The 19,360-nt window shown below is 44.3% G+C and overlaps 1 protein-coding gene across 1 annotated transcript in view; it reads right to left on the bottom strand.

Moving 5' to 3' along the window:
• The window catches only part of DCHS1 (dachsous cadherin-related 1), a 136,771-nt gene that overhangs the window by 31,359 nt on the left and 86,052 nt on the right, over positions 1–19,360 (bottom strand). The window contains exons 4-10 of the mRNA XM_082245506.1: positions 15,786–16,017; positions 7,189–7,425; positions 4,559–5,539; positions 4,286–4,473; positions 3,420–3,516; positions 2,134–2,291; positions 1,205–2,045 (exon numbers count right to left, since the gene is read on the bottom strand). Of these exons, the coding sequence (XP_082101632.1) occupies positions 1,205–2,045; positions 2,134–2,291; positions 3,420–3,516; positions 4,286–4,473; positions 4,559–5,539; positions 7,189–7,425; positions 15,786–16,017 (2,734 nt within the window). The remainder of the gene's footprint in view (positions 1–1,204; positions 2,046–2,133; positions 2,292–3,419; positions 3,517–4,285; positions 4,474–4,558; positions 5,540–7,188; positions 7,426–15,785; positions 16,018–19,360) is intronic.

The raw sequence follows: 19,360 nt of genomic DNA, 5'->3' as shown, positions 1-19,360 counted from the left end.
CAGACAGGCCCACAGTGATGAGTCTGGAGAGTTGGATCTGGTATTCCAACACATCTCTACATGACTACTGAGTGGAGATTCTGCAGCTGCAAATCCAGCTTACAATAAAAACGCAGGAGCGTTACAACAAGAAACCTTAGGGATTTAGGGAAAATCTGTAAGAATAGTGGACCAAAATTCCTCCTGAGATGTGTTCAAACCTGGTAACCAACTACAAGAAACGTCTTTACCTCTGTGCTTGCCAACAAGGGTTTCTCCACCAAGTACTAAGTCATGTTTTGTTTGGAGATAAAATACTTATTTTACTCACTGTACTGCAACTCAGTTTATAACATTTGTATTGTGTTTTTTCTGGCTTTTTGGTTGATATTCTGTCGCTATCATTTTAAACACATCTATAATAAAAATTAGAGGCCCCCCTATTTCTTTTTAAGTGGGCAAACCTATAAAATATGCAAGGGATAAAATTATTATTTTCGACACTGTATACTGCTTTATACCAAACCTTTAGAGAATGCATTAAGGTAAAAAAAACAACTTTCTGCCTTTACAAGTAGTGCCCACTATTTCAACCCAGAAAATGTCACATTTTCAGAGCTACTTAAAACCAAAGCTGCGGATAGGCTATGGATATTTACATATTTTCATTTTCCAAACAAGCATAAAATAAGTTTGAAACAGCTTGTCACTTTTCTTTGTGGCTGTACGCAGTATGGATTAATTCATTCTCAAAGTTTACAGTGGAAAGTGCCTTACCTTTGATTTCAGCAGCACAACTTTATCTGATCTGCCTTCCAACAGTAGAAATGAGCTTGGGTTTGGTCCGAATTCAATTTCGGCCAAACCCAGAAGTAAGATGTTATTGCCGGCCCAATCAGCTGTGGCTGGAGGATCCCATGTGGCTATAGTAGGTCTATGATTTCAACCCACAGCTGATTGGCCAGGCATTTTCAGCTGCCTTCTGGGAACAGCCAGGCCAGACCAAAACCCAAGCTCATCCCTATCCATCAGTGACCTAAAAGCCTTCTAGTCTCTAGTGTAAACACAGGAAAGGTGCACATAAAGGGGGGAAAGCTGAGTTCTGTTTCTAGACTTAAATACATCACTGCTTCTCTTTTTGAGAATGAATTGCTTGAATGTACCTGCTGCTACATAAGTCATTGAGAGCTTTATTTAAATTTGTCTAGTGACCTGTCTATCTTACCTGTGTGTGGATGTATCTGGAACCGACCATCCTCATTACCTCCGGCTATCTGATAGCCAACCCTTCCATTCTCTCCTAGGTCTGGATCTTGTGCCACCAGGAAAAGAGCTGTAGATCCAACAGGCAGGTCCTCGGATAACCATACTGTAGCTGGTGTAAGAAACCGTGGAGTGTGGTCATTGCGGTCGCTGAGAAAAATTCTGGCGGTGACAGAAGTTGACCGACGCTGACTGGCATTCAGTGCCCGATCTGTAGCTTCCACCATAAGTAGGTAAGAAGACACTTTTTCACGATCTAATGGCTTTGCTACACTCAATACCCCAGTCTCTGCATCCAGTCGAAAAGTAGATTCCGAAGCTTCTGGCTCTTGCCGCATCAAGGAATAACGCACCTGGCTATTGGGGCCTGGACCATCGCGGTCTATAGCTTGGAAGGTAAAGATGGAGGAACCAACCTGGGCATCCTCTGGAATCACTAATGTCAGTGGATCCTCTGGAAACATTGGTGAGTGATCATTTTTGTCCTGGACTTCAATCTCTACTTGCACTACCCTTGGGGGTAAGTACATACCAGAAACTTCACGGGCTTCCTCAATGCTTACTCGGAGGCTGTGACGGGGCTGACTCTCAAAGTCCAGTTCTTGTACGAGAAATATGTTGCCAGTTCGACCATCCACCATAAAGTTTCCATATTGGTCATCTAATAAAGTGTAGATCGCAGAACCATGGGGAGTTTTAGGGGAAACAGCACCCAGAAGAGACCCAGGTGGTAGCCCTTCCATTGGTGTGAGGACCAGTATGCTGGGGTTGGGTTTGTTAGGGTAACGAGTAGATGGCACCACCTAAAGATGTAAATATAACTACAGTCAGTTATAAGAAATATTAACTTTTTTTCTTTAGCAGATGAATATTTATCTGTGGGTATAGTACCTGAATACGAACAGTGGCCTCTGAGCTTTTAGCTGGAGATCCAGAGTCTCTAGCCTGGACAGTCATTGTGTAGTGGGATCGCTCTGTATGGTGTAAAACAGTTGCTGTACGCAGCTCTCCTGTGTGCGGGTGAAGGGTGAACCGCTCCGCCCATGGACCTTGGTAGTGATAAACAAGGAACACATTACTTGATGCATAAGCAAATTTAAAGAAGGAGTAAAGACATATATGTATATATATATATATATATAGACCCAACCCAAGATATGAGAGTTGGGGTCATGTGAGCAGATTCTGAACATTCTGGAGAAACGGATATACTAATTTATAGCACATAATGCCTCTGCGTCAGTAGTCATTGGAGGTAATTAAAGACATTCTCCCCCCACAGGCATTGATGTTATTGGTTGTAATAAAAGACCTCTCTCCCTAAGAACTGGTGTCAGTGGGAATAATAAACCCCACTCCTGGGCAGTGGTGTCCATAGGTAATTTACCTGCTTGTAAACTTCATGTCCCACAACGTTTGTTGTTGTGGCATCATGGCTGGAACTATAGAGGCTGTATTGGGTAGGAGATCATGCTTAGTTGTACCTGTAATAGAATGCCAAGTCCAACGCCCATAAGCTGCTGCCACTCTGCACAAGAGCTAACCAGGCATGCAATGAGAAAGTGCTGAATGCAGGGCCTTCTTATTGCAGGAGCTGGTCTATGGCAACCAATGTGCCATATTTTGTATTTTGGGGCATGTTGATCTTCCATGTTATTTCTTATTTATAGTAATAGTCGTTTACATTTTTCTTTCTTATATTATGCCCTCTCACAGAGCGCAGAAATTCTGATGTCTAGTGTGGGGTCTGTAAAGAGGAGACTGGGGTAGGGTGTGAGCACAACAAACATTTAAATAATTTATTTTGTTTGCACCCTGACTAATATAACAGTTTAAAAAGAAAGGTGAAATTGGGCTTTAAAGGTCAGGGCTGTTATTTGGCTCTTGGGTGGATGCAATATTGATTGCCTTGTTACATTTTAGCTTGTTATATTTCCACATTTGCCAATGGGGTCTTTGCATTTGACATGCCAGTTGTGCCTTCTGCAAGGGCCCATTTTCAGGGGTTCTCACCCTGTTGGAGTTGTTGGAGTTCAGGCTCCTTGAAAGAACTGATACAACTTGATACTTCAAAGTACACTCTTGCTACAGGGAGATCAAGCCTTGACCCACCAACATCTATTAGACTGGCCACCACTGTGGGAGGTCTTTTATTTGTAGTAGAGGTAAGTAAGTACCTGACAAGCTGTAGATGACTGTTCCATTCTCCCCCTCATCTGGATCCTTTGCCAAGATGGATGCTGCAAACATGCCTGAACTTTTTCCCTCCATTATCTATGGAAAGAGAAGACACAGAAGGACATTACACTCTAGTCAAGAGAGAAGATATACTAAGCAGAGTCAACTTTCATTGTGACTTTCTATAAGCATGGTTCCCCTCCTAATGCTATAGTTTCCCTGATATCATGGTACCCACCAACAAAATACTGTATTTTATGGCGTATAAGACTACTTTTGAATGTCAAAAAAATCCCCCAAAAATGGGGGGTCGTCTTATACGCCGAGTATAATATCTCCAAGGTAACCTAAGTATAAGTATTACCAGTAGATGTAATCTCTCAAGACATGGCAGTGTGGGAATCCTGTACTGGTATACTGTATGTACCGTAGCTTCGGCTACATACAGTGTACCGTGCTGAGCCAATCAGGGAGAGCGATGTATTCTATTATTGAATGCAAAGCCTGCTCGGATTGGCGGAGTAACATCAGCCCTCCTCTCTGACTCTGCCAATCCGAGCAGGCTTTGCATTCAATAATAGAATACATTGCTCACTGTGATTGGCTAAGCGCGGTATACTGTATGTAGCCGAAGCTACGGTACATACGGTATGAGAGATAACATGTATTACAGTACTAGGGTACCTTGGAGATCTATGAGAAATCTGTTTTTCAATGGTGTTGCCTTGCTTCGGAAGAGGGGTAGTCTTATACGGCGAGTATAGCCCAAAACCTATGTTTTATCTTGAAAATTAGGGGGGTCGTCTTATACTCCCAGTCGTCTTATACGACTGGGCGTATAGTTATCATGTCTTCTTCTTATCACCTGTATTGGTGTCTCCCTTCCAGATATGGGGTACAAAAACTCAGGATGATTGTCATTCTCATCCAACACAGAGACATGGATGGTTCCGGTCACACTACGTGGAGGAGCTCCTCCGTCTTGGGCAATGACCAATAGCTGGTAAGTGGCCTGGTGCTCCCGGTCAAGACTCCTTCTTACAGACAGTTCTCCTGTACAGACAGAAAGTAAGACATTTTGTGAATAGATATTTGAATTTTTTAAATAAGCACAGAATGTTACTTAATGGCCACCTACCAGTATGTGGGTGTATACTGAAGTCAGTTTCTTGAGCTGGAAGTCTGTAAGTAATACGTCCATTCTGACCAGCATCTCTGTCCGTAGCGCTGACCCTTCCCACAATTTCTCCTGAGGGCCGATTCTCAGGAATACTCATGAAATACCTCTCCTCGCTAAGGCGTGGAGCATTGTCATTTTCATCAGTCACTCGAACACGCACGGTACAACTGGCAGTGCGGATGCCGGATCCCCCAGATGCCAAGACTGCCAGGACGTAAACTTCCCGACTTTCTCGATCCAAGGCCCCTCGTACATAAAGCCACCCAGTCTCTGGCTCAACGCTGAACCCCACAGCATCAGCGTCTGGTCTCAGCCTATAGCGTAAAGGATTCTCCCCTCCACCAGGAAGCAAAGCTTGCACCTGCACCAGCCGACTCATTGGAGGGCTACCTTCTCGGACCTCCACGCGATAATCAGAGGCTCCACAGGCTGGCTCAGATTCCTGTTCCAACACAAGAACAGTGACTTCTAACTCAGAAGACAGCTGTGGGAATCCACCATCAAGGGCAAGAACACGCAGCTCATAACTTTCTTGAGTCAGGGGCCCAGTAGTCTGGATCTGTCCTGAACTGTCAATACTAAAGGGTCCCTGTGACACAATCTGATAATGGATCTGTCCACTGGCTCCTGTATCAGGGTCTGTTGCTTTAGCAGTAAATATAACAGAACCGGTAGGTGGGGAGCCTTGGAGTCTCAAGGTCTGCGAGGACAAAGCAAAGATTGGTGGGTTGTCATTGACGTCGGTAATCTTCAAGTTAATCCGGGCACGGGTATAGGCTGGAGGAGACCCACTACGAGCTTGAACTTCTAGAGTTAGTTCAGCATCTTGTTCTCGGTCAAGTGATCGATGTGTGGACAATATTCCAGAACGAGGGTCCAGAGAGAAAAGGCCACGAGGGTCACCAAAGGCAAGGGAGTACAGGATCACACTTGAGACACCTGGGAAAAGTAAAAGAAGAATCACTCAGTGTTTAAAGTGAAAGGACCAGTATGAAAATGTGTATGAGGCCTATGTATGTGGGTGACACTTAGACTAGGTTTTTGTAGATATGTTGTATGAAGAAAACGGTTGTAGCTTGGCCAACCTGGTAAGACCTGCCTTATTTTGAGGATGGAAGTATTATTGCATACTCAGCACCCAGGGTGTGACGGTATTCACCATCACTGGAATTTAAAGACAGATAAGTAATGGTTTGGATTGCTTCATATTTGCCAGCAATATCTCCATATAGAAATATTAAGATTTATTCCCATTTGCCATGAAATCTGTAATTCCTAAATGCTGTGTATATTACACATCTTTCAATGTCAGCAAGGTTTTCCTTTTGTTTGTGTATTGGGAGGGAATGTGGATTGCCCTGTCTCATTGTAAGTGCTAATGACCTCCCATTGTTCTGTGTCTGACTATTGTGTACATTGATTGCCCCCTGGGGGCTTCTGTCTCATTGCACATGGCAGTCCTTCTGGTCAAGCTATCGGACCAATCCCTGCTGACTCATTTTCAAGTCCTCATTTGCATGGCTAAGGAGGACCTGAAGGAGACCACAGGTACTTTACAATTGACCAATAGGAAAGCGGTTGTTGGGGGCGGGATGTTCCAAATTCTGTATGTAAGTCTTGTTCAATAAAGTTGTTTAGAGTTCTTTCAACCTCAATCTAGAGTCCTGTCTCTTATTGGGGGAATCTGCTGCAAGGGATTGCTATGGTCTTCCATACTCCCTTAGAGAATCACTGAGATCTTGTAAGAGCTTGTATGAGAGCTTGTTCTGCTGCACTCTCTGGGGAAAGAAAGGTTCAACCACAGCAACCTGGAGCCTTGTCGTAGGTCAAGGGTGGGTAGGAGATGCCAAGACCCTAACCAAGGTGCGGCGGTTCGTGGAGTCTGAAGTGGTTACGGTGTCTGGTGGAGTGCTTGGAGCCCTCGGGAAGCACTAGGAGCATCTGTCAACGGAGGTACCCGGTCCGGGGTGTCCTGATCCGTTACACAGGGTATATGTCATTTTTTTATGAAGCTTTCTTTAAGCCTCTTTTTAACTTTTTCATCAGCTCCAAGAAAATCAGCGTTCAAATCTTTTGCATTACTTGTCGACCTTGTGTAATGTATAGATGGCATAATTGCTGTAATATTTATCAAAGTTGATTTTTTTTTTTAGGAATAAATAAAGGAATTGGAAAAATGTTTTATCTTAGAAAGGGACAAAAGAGGAGAATGCAGATATAATGTGGTGGATTTACTAAAGACAAATACAATTGCAAGTGCAGTTGCTCCAGAGCTTAGTAAATGAGGTGCAGCTTCACTTTGCAAAGAATATCCAATCACATGCAAGGAAAATAAAAAAAACATAATTTTTCCTTGCACATTATTGGATTATGGAAGTCAGCGGAGCTTCCCCTCATTTACTAAGCTCTGGAGCAACTGCACTTCCAAAGCGCACAGTCTATTTGCCTTTAGTGAATCCACCCCAATGCTAGTGAAACCCAATACTTGTAAACTGCTAGATAAATTGCGGATAAAGCAGATGTATGGGGTCCTGTAGAAATGTGAAAACGGTGTAGATACACAGTACAGAAGGCAAAATAGAATATACCTGCTGGGTTGGTGGCTTTCACACTACCCACACTGGTTCCAGGAGGCGTATCTTCAGATACTGTGAATTCATACTGGGGCTGCAGAAATGTAGGCACATGGGCAGCGCTCGGCAGAATGCTGACATTTACCCGGGCATTCATCTCCGCTCTGACTCCACCGCCATCCTGGGCTCCCACTTCCAGATGTAGGACAGAGCCAGCCCGTGCAGACAGAGCACGAGCCACAATAAGAGTACCTGAAAGAGAGTCACAGTAAGAGCCTATGCAGAGAGCATCACCATAACAGTTATAGTGTAGGGCCACCACCACAGATCAAAGACATAGGGGTGGATTTTACTAAAGGCACATAGACTGTAAACTTTGCAAGTGTAGTTGCACTCATTTCCCCCGGGGTTTAGTAATGTAGTGAAGCGTCACTTTGTAAAGAATACCCAATCAAATGCAAAGAGGAAAAAAAACAGCATTTTTGCTTTCACATGATTGGATGATATAAATCAGCAGAGCTTTACCCTATGCGCAAAGTTCTTGGGAAAATTAGTGCAACTGCACTTACAAAGTGCACAGTCTATTTGCCTTTAGTAAATCCACCCCATTGCACTACCACCACCATATATAATAGAAATAGATAGTGTACTAAAGTCACAACCAGTGCCGGGACAAGGTCATCCAGCGCCCACAGCTAGGATGCCAAACTGCGCCCCCCCTTCCCTTAAGGTTAGGGTCAGGGTGCCCCCCATCCCTGCAATAAACCATTGCGCCCACAACCGCTGCCCCTCTTGCCCACCCCTTGTCACGGCCTTGGTCAGAACAGATCATAGACAGTTTTTCACCACCACCATAGATCATAGACAGTGTACCACCACCACCACCAGAAATCATAAACAGTGTTCTGCCACCATCATAGATCACAGACAGTGTGCCACCACCACTATAGATCACAGACAGTGTGCCACCACCACCATAGATGATTTACAGTATGCCACCACCACCACCATCATGGATCATAGACAGTGTACCACCACCACCAGAAATCATAAACAGTGTGCTGCCACCATCATAGATCACAGACAGTGTGCCACCACCATAGATCACAGACAGTGTGCCACCACCACCATAGATCATAGACAGTGTGCCACCACCACCATAGATCATAGACAGTGTGCCACCACCACCATAGATCACAGACAGTGTACCACCATAGATCACAGACAGTGTGCCACCACCACCATAGATCATAGACAGTGTGCCACCACCACCATAGATCACAGACAGTGTGCCACCACCACCATAGATCATAGACAGTGTGCCACCACCATAGATCATAGACAGTGTGCCACCACCACCATAGATCATAGACAGTGTACCATCACCACCATAGATCATAGACAGTGTACCATCACCACCATAGATCATAGACAGTGTGCCACCACCATAGATCATAGACAGTGTGCCACCACCACCATAGATCATAGACAGTGTGCCACCACCATAGATCATAGACAGTGTGCCACCACCACCATAGATCATAGACAGTGTGCCACCACCACCATAGATCACAGATAGTGTGTCACCACCACCATAGATCATAGACAGTGTGCCACCACCAGAGATCATAGACAGTGTGCCACCACCAGAGATCATAGAGAGTGTGCCACCACCAGAGATCATAGAGAGTGTGCCACCACCAGAGATCATAGAGAGTGTGCCACCACCATAGATCACAGACAGTGTACCACCACTACCATAGATTACAGATAGTGTGTCACCACCACCAGAGATCATAGACAGTGTGCCACCACCAGAGATCATAGACAGTGTGCCACCACCAGAGATCATAGAGAGTGTACCACCACCAGAGATCATAGAGAGTGTGCCACCACCAGAGATCATAGAGAGTGTGCCACCACCAGAGATCATAGAGAGTGTGCCACCACCAGAGATCATAGAGAGTGTGCCACCACCAGAGATCATAGAGAGTGTGCCACCACCATAGATCATAGGAAGTGTGCCACCACCACCATAAATCATAGAAAGTGTTCCACCACCACCATAGATCACAGACAGTGTACCACCACCACCATAGATCACAGACAGTGTGTCACCACCACCATAGATCATAGACAGTGTGCCACCACCACCATAGATCACAGACAGTGTACCACCACCACCATAGATCACAGATAGTGTGTCACCACCACCATAGATCATAGACAGTGTGCCACCACCACCATAGATCATAGACAGTTTGCCACCACCTTCATAGATCACAGACAGTGTGTCACCATCACCATAGATCATAGAAAGTGTGCCACCACCACCATAGATCATAGACAGTCTACCACCATAGATCACAGACAGTGTGCCACCACCACCATAGATCATAGACAGCGTGCCACCACCACCACCATAGATCATAGACAGTCTACCACCATAGATCACAGACAGTGTGCCACCACCACCATAGATCATAGAAAGTGTGCCACCACCACCATAGATCATAGGAAGCGTGCCACCACCAGAGATCATAGAGAGTGTACCACCACCACTGTAAGTTATTAGAAGCACTTAGGTGTACCCACCATAGTTACTTTGTTAGTGATGTTGGCAAAAACAATTGTCGATTCGTTTTACCAGTTCTTATTCTCATACATACTGTTGATCCAAAGAAAAAGAAAAAGCAAAATACTGGTCAGCCATTTTTTCCATTTTAATATCTTCGGTGAAAGTCAACGCATTGCCTGGGGTTAGTTAAATGTCCTAATATTCCTAATATCTCATGAATGTAGCTGGAGTGGATATACCATCTATAGCAAGGAAGGCATCCAATTCACTACAGCATTTAGTCAGACATTATCACTGCCCCCCATAGGAAGTTCGACAGCACAGAAAACAAATGCACATGCAGTTGAAAGGCAAAGCGTACAGAATTTTTTAAAATGTTATTTTATTATATTTATTTTATTATTTATAAATATGGCCCTAAAGTGGGGTACACACTAGTAGAAAATCTGCCGAAAATTCCCGCCCGATGTGAAATTGTCCGATTTTCGCCTAGTGTGTACACAACTTTCAGCAGCCAATGCTGACATTTTCAACGAAAAAAAACGGAAGGACAAACACCAACATTTTTTTCGTCCGTCCCCAGACGACCGATTTTCGTTTAATGTGTATGCAGTACGTCCTTGAAAAATCGGATACGAAAGACCGCGCTTGATCTGAAGTTGCTGGCAAACCCGGAAGTCTAGGAACAAATGTGCCAAAAAAAAAGAAAAATCGGACGAGAAATTTTGTGAACATTTATGCACTGTAGACTAAAAACGGTAATGAACGCTGAGAAGACAGAGAAAAATCGGAGCATATTTCGACCGATTTTCGTCAAGTGTCTACGGCCCTTAAGACATTTTGCGCTTGCTATCTTTTTATTTTTTTGGACTGTTGTGTAGCTTTAGACCATCTGAATAAAAGCTGACTGCTGAGAGCACCCACGCCAATTTAATATGTTTTTTTCCCCAATGAAGTAATTCATTTTGCTGGACACCTTGGCCTGTTACAAGAAGTGGAAAAATAACGGATCTACTGGCAGAATCAATAAGGAATAAAACTGACGCTGTTGACAGGCTTCATTAGACACGTCATTTTCGACTTTTCCATTAGTTACGGTAATAAAGTGCTCTGTCAGATAGCCGCTAGAGGGAGCTGTGTATCTGACTTCCAGAAAGTAGATTGATTTCCATGAGTGTGCCGACCGGTAGACTGGCATTGCAAGAAGGAGACAATCATTGTGCAGTGCTGCAAAGCAGGAATCAAAGCCTGAATATGTAATGAGCGAATATGACCGCCCCCATGTATATACAGTAAAACCTTGGATCTGAGCAGAATTTGTTCCGGAAACATGCTTGTAATCCAAAGCACTCTTATATCAAAGTGAATTTCCCCATAAGAAATAATGGAAACTCAGATGATTTGTTCCACAACCATTTATTTATAAGCCCTTCAGTTTATAGTCCATATAAAAAGATTATAGCAATGTGATAGGTTGTGTAACCACAGAAGGTCCATCCACAAATGGCGCCTCCACAAAGGGGATTAGAAGCAAAATCCAACAGGAGCTACAGAGTATAAAAGAGAAGAGAAGAGCCTCTAAGTCCCGGTTCACACTGGGGCAACTTGTCAGGCGACTTTGCCGCGCTCCATTTAGTGCAATGGAACCATTCTAATCGGAGCAATTAGTCGCTTTGACTTAGAAAAAGGTTCCTGCCCTACTTTGGGGGCGACTTGCATTGACTTCTATTAGAGAAGTCGTTTGCAAGCCACGCTGAAGTCGCGCTGCATGGGGTGGCTTTAGAGTCGCCAGTGTGAACCGAGCCTAACTGTAGCAATATGGTTACATTTAACCTTCCTGGCGGTATGATTATGACAGGAATTATGTACCAAAAGCGGTCAAATTTTTTGCATCGAAATTTGGCGTTATGTATTATAGGCCTACAATTCTTAGTAATTACTGACTTAAACCTGAGCAAAACAAGACTCTAGTAGACATCCCAGATGTGATAAATGTGAAACACAAACGCATGAATTATAATCTAATCAATAATATAATTTTATTATATAATATATAATATAATATATATATATATATATATATATATATATATATATATTATATAATAAAATTATATTATTGATTAGATTATAATTCATGCGTTATATAATATATATATATATATAATATAAATGTTATGTGTTTGTGTTTTGTGCAACGTTTGAATTTCCCCTCCCTAGTTCCGCTCCCATGCACCATTGCTGCTGCAGGGAACGGAACGACGGACGAGCGGCGGGGATCTTGGCTGGCGATCACAGCAATGGGAGATCATCGCTGGATCGCAGGAGAAGGTAAGAGACAGCGCTGCGCGCTCTGCACATCCACCCCGAGCGTGACTTGGGGATACCGATAACAGCATGGAAAATCCGCTCGGGGATACCGCTAGGCAGGTTAATGAAGGTTCAACATTTAGCAACTCACATGGTTGAAGAATAAAATAAGCACATCTAAGAATGCAGGCATCCGGGGTAAAGAGTCGTGACCGGGAAGACTACCCTGCATTAGAGAGATCTGAAAGCGAGACTTGAAGCACTCGTGGAACACGGTGTGGAAGGGATGACATTGATGGCGGTGTGGAGGATGGTCTATGTGGACAGCTTTTTCCGGATACCTGAATACTTAGATGTGCCTCTTTTAATTATAAACTATGTGAGTTGCTAAATGTTGTACCTTCATTAAATGTAACCATATTGCTACACTTAGAGGCGCCTCTCTTCTCTTTTATACTTACTTGTGACATGACGCTACTTGTATATCAAGACATCGCTTGTTTTATCAAGTCAAATTTTAGAAAAAATTTTGCTTGTCTTGCAAAACGCTCTCAAACCAAGTTACTCTCAATCCAAGGTTTTACTGTATATAATTACATATTGCTATTAAAGGCAAGCTTTTTAAAACATTACCCCTGACTGCCCATCCGATATGGCCCTTTAACTGGGTCTTTAGGCTGGGGGACAGGACAGATTTGGCAATTAATCGACCGTAGTCATTGACTGTCACTGTGGTCACATGATCGGGAGCCTGGCCCGACAGCTCTAGAGATAGGAGCTGTCGGTGACAGCTTGGGCACTGTACTTGGACCATGTAGCCAATACACTCTCAGTACGGAAACCTCAGCCGCCACGGACACATAAGTGTGGTGTGTGAGCATTAAGGCACATCTGAGTTACGTGGTCAGTAAGAGGTTAGCCCACCCTGGTAACAACCACCATAGATCATAGACATATTTCCCCTTATAGTGGAACTAAACCTTACAAATCCCTACCTCCACTCCAACAATGCGACATCTGTGAGGTCCCTCGCTGTCACCAACATCTTCTCCCTTGCTACTTTTGGGGTGCCTGGTCTTCTACCACCTGGTGCCTGGTCTTCATTCCAGTGTTGAGGTATTCGGAGAATGTACACTGTGCTGAGTATGCGCAGCTCAGTGTACATTCTAAAGAAGGTTGTGAACAGGCATGCAAGTTCTAGTGCAGAAGAGACATAGCATGTGATAAAGTTAATTTGTTAACTTTAGTTCCACTGTATATATAATTTGTTTTGTGAATTTGGCCATTTTTGAACCTCCTTAGGCTGCACAATTAATGAGGGGGTCAGAGGCGTAACTAGAACCTTCAGGGCCCCGGTGCAAGAAACCATGAAGGGCCCTCCAGACCCCTGGCCGGGGGCCCTTCCCTTCAAGCCTGGGGCTCTTTCCACTGATCCTGGGGCCCTTTACTCTCGTTGCAGGGCCCTTTATTACAGTCCCCACAGCGGGACCCTTTTATGAGTTCTGCAGTGGGCCCCCTTCCTGCCATCTTGGGGCCTCCCCACGGTGGTGGAATGCCAGGGCCCAGTTGCAAGTTTGACCTTTGCGATCCTGGAAGTTCACCCACTGGTGTCAGTAGTTTTTATTTTTTGGTATTTTAATTGTATTATTTTTTATCATTTTATTTTTTTACAATGTCACTGACTATGACTATGGATAGGAGGAGTGGTGGGGGCAGCATACAGAGTAACCAATCTCCCCCATTTTCCTCCTGCAGCTACAGGAGGTAAAAGGAGGACAGTGATTTCTCTACATGCTGCCCGCGCCCCTCCCATCTAGGTGTACAGGGGATCTGCACAGGCCCCCTGGAGCATGGGGCCCGGTAGCAATTGCAACCCCTGCAACCCCTGTAGTTACGCCCCTGGAGGGGGTCGTAAACCATACCTTGGCCAAAGCCTGCATTCACACCTGAGCAGAGTGTATTCCTGGTAATTCTGCTCATCTATCAAGGTTAGGCCTTTGGTTCCTGGGCTGTGCAAGGAGAGGAGAGCAGTTCTATAGGAGGAGAGGAGTTCGTTGGGTGCAAAAATGCATGTGTTTACAGGCATTCTTATTGAAGCCAATGAGACCAAAAATGCCCAAATAGGATAAAAAAAAAAGCTAATCTTCTTTATTAAGTTTAGGGCATAGAGCTTATGGTCACTAAGCGTACAAGTGTGACCAGGGACAATTAGAAATAAAGCTAAGGCCTGTATATGCAGGCGTAGCCTAGAAGGAAGGCCTACATGACTGGGTTTGGCAAGCTAGGCCGCAGTAGATAAAGAGTTAATATATTTGGTGGTATTAGGTCTTACCTTATTGGTGTAGGGTTGGGTGGGGCAGTGAGTGGTCCCGTCTGCCTCTTTGGGGGGGGGGGAGGTAGGTAGTGCTTTTGGCCTTAGTCCCAGAAGGTCAGCGGAGGAGAAGGATTCTCCCGCCCTCCCGCCCTAAGTGTAGCCATGTTTTTAGGGGGGGGGGGGGCTCGATTTGTATCTGGACACGGGGACTTGTTTGTCATAGCAGCAGGCAGAGGTTGATGGGTTTTGAAGGCAGGGGATAGTTACGTTCTTTGGAGAATGATGGGTTGGGCCCATCTTCGGTATGGGTGTGGGAATTGGCAGCACTCCAGGTTGAGTCAAAATCCAGATTTATTGACTGGACATCCAAATATGACAATCGTGACAAGGTAGACGCGTTTCACACATTGACTGATCATTAATGATTAAGCACACAGTCAGTGTGTGAAACACGTCTACCTTGTCACGATTGTCATATTTGGATGTCCAGTCAATAAATCTGGATTTTGACTCAACCTGGAGTGCTGCCAATTCCTTTTCCTTTATCAAGTTTCCACGGAGGCGAGCCGGGGCATGCACCGGTGTGAGTCATCAGGCAATTACACCACCTTGAGCAGTGAGTTCTTGTCTCTTCGGTATGGGTGTACCTGCACTGTTAAGTGTCAGAAGTAATGTGTTTTGATTGGTTGGCTGTATCAGCTGGAGTATTGTTTAACAATTGTCCCCGAGCCGGTGCAGTTGCGGCTGGGGCGGCCGTGGAGATGTGAGTGGGTGGCAGATACAGCCGGTTGGTCATTCAAGGGGTGCCTTCAAAATCCTAAGACCTGGGGGAAGGCAGACAGTTCCATCAGGCTGTTAGTTTATGTTATGTGAATATTATGTGAATATGATGTATGTAAAATAAAAAAAAAATATGGTTAATTTTGGTTGTTTAATAAAAGGATGCTATGGCCATTTAAACCCAAGACAAAGGTGTGGTGGATTTTTTGCTTTGGTGGGTAAAAAGGATATTTGGGAGGTGGTGTATTCAAAAGGGGCGCCATGGCAGCTGCGGTTTGGACAATACCACAGTCATGGGATTCTGCATGTTGAGCATAGTAAGGCTTGGGAAAACAAGTTGAAAAACACTCAAGTGTGAAGGGGTCTAACAGTAAACATATGGTGGTCATGTTATGTTCTTCCATCCCCCATGTAAGGACCACATATTTTCGGAAACTTTGCCCAGTTTGCAAATGCCAAGAATTTGTCTGGCAGTAAACACGGTTGCTTACTTTTCTGGTTTGTCAAAATGTTCGAATTCTTTTACCATCACATAATTCCACATCTGTACCACGTCACAATATTTTTTACTATGATTTAGGAAATCAGTATTTTTACACAATTTTTTTTTGTAACAGTGACCTTCCTTACCTGTATCAGGTTCTATGCGTAAAAGCGGGGGGTTATTCCCTGATATAATATGGTAGGTGATGATCCCATGAATTCCTTCATCTTTATCGCGGGCAGTCACGCTGAGTATGGGAGTGCCTGGTGGGCTCAGTGCGCTTACACTGCCCCCATATTCCAGAGGATAGAAGACTGGACGGTTATCATTAACATCTTCTACGGAAACCCTCACAAGACATCCAGAACTCAGGCCACCCTGCAATAAACGAGAAGGATCTTAGATACATATACTCTCAGTGCATTAAAGACGGCCCTGACTACAGTCTGTGTCTCTGATTGTTTCCCGGTGCTTTGAGGCAGGAGCCGAAGACGGGGGCGGAGCTGGGAGGAGGAGGGGGGAGAAGAGATGGCCGGCCAGATGATTTTGCGGGACTTCAGCCCGCTCCGCGGGACCGCAGGACTCACTCCAAATTGCGGGACAGTCCCGCGAATTCCGGGACGGTTGGGAGGTATGCTATAGACTGTATTATTATAATTGTGTAACAGAGGGAGCAAGTCCATTCTTTAACCCACTGCAGTCCATCTCAGATGATACATGTGGCCCAATGACGAATCTATAGCATGGGGCTCTCAGTGATAAAGGGGGAGCTTTACTCAGACTTCATCATCTTGGGAGACTCTAAAAGCAACCCAGCCTGGCATGAGGAAAATCCAGTGGGCTTCCTGCCTTCAAATTACATCACATCTCCCCGGCTGCCCTTTACCGAGAAGGGGCAGAGGTGGCACCTTAGCCATGGGCTCCTAAAATTGAGGTACACTCTAAACTTAGTGGAAATCCAGTGGCCAACTAGCATCTGCACTAGGCCACTTGGCTACACTTCCCCCCATGAAAAACTACGGCACCTCCCCAAATTGGCAGCAGTCAGAAACTCAGGGACATAAACCCAGACAAAAACTTAAAAATGATAGGGGCCTAACTCCAGGGCACTACAAAGGGACATCATTTCAGGACTCTGCCATAGGACAGAAAAAAAAAACACTCCACCATATGGTAAACTCCCAAATTGTTTGCACAATGGGATAGTTAACACAAAGGTATAGAACATATTTACATCTATATATACCTCTCTCTCTCTCTCTCTCTCTCTATATATATATATATATATATATATATATATATATATATATATATATATATATATATATATATATATATTATACAAGATATATATTACACAAACCAATACACACCACCCTATTCACATAGAATTGGCAATAATATCATTACTGTATAACAGATCATCACTCAAGAATTTATTGGAACTTTCTCAAAGCCAGAAGAAGTATCTATACCAGTGCCTTACCCTACACTCACACACTGCCACACCACTTTTTACAGCAATTCTAGGTTTACTCTCTATCATCCACCTAGTAAAACTGATGTTTCTTTCATCTGGGTCCCTTGATGGATGGGATTTATGTCTGAATCCAAGGTTGGACGTACATGGACCATAAATGAAAACCATGTGACAGTGACTTCTTCCAGCAACAGCCTGGCTATAAAGAGGTGCAGTAACTAGTGCTTCTAAGAGAGTGTTACTACATCAAGAAAGCTCGAGATATTTTGGAAAATGTATTCATAAGCAGTAGCCAATCGTTCCTATATTATGGAGAAATGGAAACAAAGATTTTACGGCATGTGTATCTGCCAAATTTGGTCACAGCAGGTTCTGATGATCTGTCATTCTAAAATCTGCAGATGTTTCGCTATCTATCATTCTCAGGGAGATCCTCAAAAAACAATCAGTGTATCTCTCCTCCCGCTCTCTTTATAGCTAAAACCTAATCTCCTAATATTAGCAATAGATTTTCGCAATCTATATATAAAACACAAAATCACCATATCATCAAATGATTGGCAAAAAAAGATATAGTGACAATAGACACTGTAGAACATCCATCATGGTAATTATATACACATCTCCATATATGATCCCGTGTGCTCACTTCAGGTAAGTTGAACTACAAACAAATGGCAATTTTCCACCGCATGGAACCGAACGGTTCGGCTCGCTTTTGTGCTTTTCCACTGCTGGTACCGCATGGTATGGTGTAGGAACAGTTCGGTACGGTACGGCGGCGCTTTTCCACTGCATGGAACCGAACGGTACGGCTCTCAAAAACAGTACCACCTCGATTGTGGTTCCAACAGGTACCATAACCGGTACCATATCCCACAATCCTTTGCATGCAGTCACTACTAGCCACTGATTGGTCAAAGAATCCCACCCACCCCGTTGTTATCCCACCCACTTAACTTTAGGAAAGAAACAGGCGCCATGTAGTAAACCATAAATTTATTGCACAACAAATAACATAATATCTTACACTGAGGTAAGCTTCAGTCCGTGTCTCAACGCTTGAAAAAGGAGCCGAGTGCGCATGCTCCGAAACGCGTTGCGTCATTTCCGGGAGCTTGCGTTCCACCGCGGCTTCCGTCGTAACCATCCCTCCGGACCAGCTTCCTGTGATGTCACCTCCGGGCCGGTGGACGGCAGGATCGTGCGGTTGGACTTGCTGAGACACGGACTGAAGCTTACCTCAGTGTAAGATATTATGTTATTTGTTGTGCAATAAATTTATGGTTTACTACATGGCGCCTGTTTCTTTCTTCATGTTCACTAGCGGATTCCTCGGAGTTTCTCCCGCCAGCGCAGCCTAGTACTCAGCCTATTGTGACGGTTCCCTACTAGACTTTGGAAACATCCCCTGCATCCCTCTTACAGCGGTGAATCCCCCTGTTTCTCCTCTCTGGCTTGGTCGGAAGCGCCCAACACTCTTTTCTTTTGAACACCCACTTAACTTTAGTACTACTTTAGTGGAAAAGCAAACCATACCGTTCCGTACCGAACCGTTCCAACACCGTACCATGCGGTACCAGCAGGGGAAAAGCAAACCGGGCCAAGCAGGGCCGAGTAGAGCCGAGCCGGTACTTGCAGTGGAAAAGTGCCAAAACAGAGGTGCTAGAGCTTCTGTTATTGGCATCCAATGTTGTCAAAGACCATGCTACTAAGACAAGATACCTTGTTTTGGCTAGGCTGCTCGTAAATAACAAAAAATGCCCTCGAAAGGAGGGGAGTCTTTAGAAACATCCAAAAAAACAGAAGGAGCACCATACCAAACATCTGAGATTCAAAGGAATGGTTTATTAAATCATCTGTAGAAAGAAAAGCAGCACGTTTTGGAGGTTTTGGACACTTCCCCTTTACCAAGACTTGTGTATTGTACAATCTCTAAATGTGGCTGGACTTGATTTTGAACAATGGAGTCCAGCCACATTTAGATATTATACAATAGACAAGCTCTGATAAAGGGAAGAGCACCCAAACCCCCAAAAATGTGTTGGATTTCTTTGTCCTAATTAACCACTTTACCACCGGAGGATTTTGCTGTCTTACGTCTGGGCCACTTTTTGCGATTCGGCACTGTGCGACTTTAACTGACAATTGCGCGGTCATGCAATGCCGTACCCAAACTAAATTTACGTCCACAAACAGAGCTTTCTTTTGGTGGTATTTGATCACCTGTGCGATTTTTAC

This window comes from Pelophylax lessonae, assembly GCF_965119305.1.
Source record: "Pelophylax lessonae genome assembly, chromosome: 2".
NCBI lineage: Eukaryota > Metazoa > Chordata > Amphibia > Anura > Ranidae > Pelophylax > Pelophylax lessonae.
This window is presented reverse-complemented; position numbering and strand designations above follow the sequence as displayed.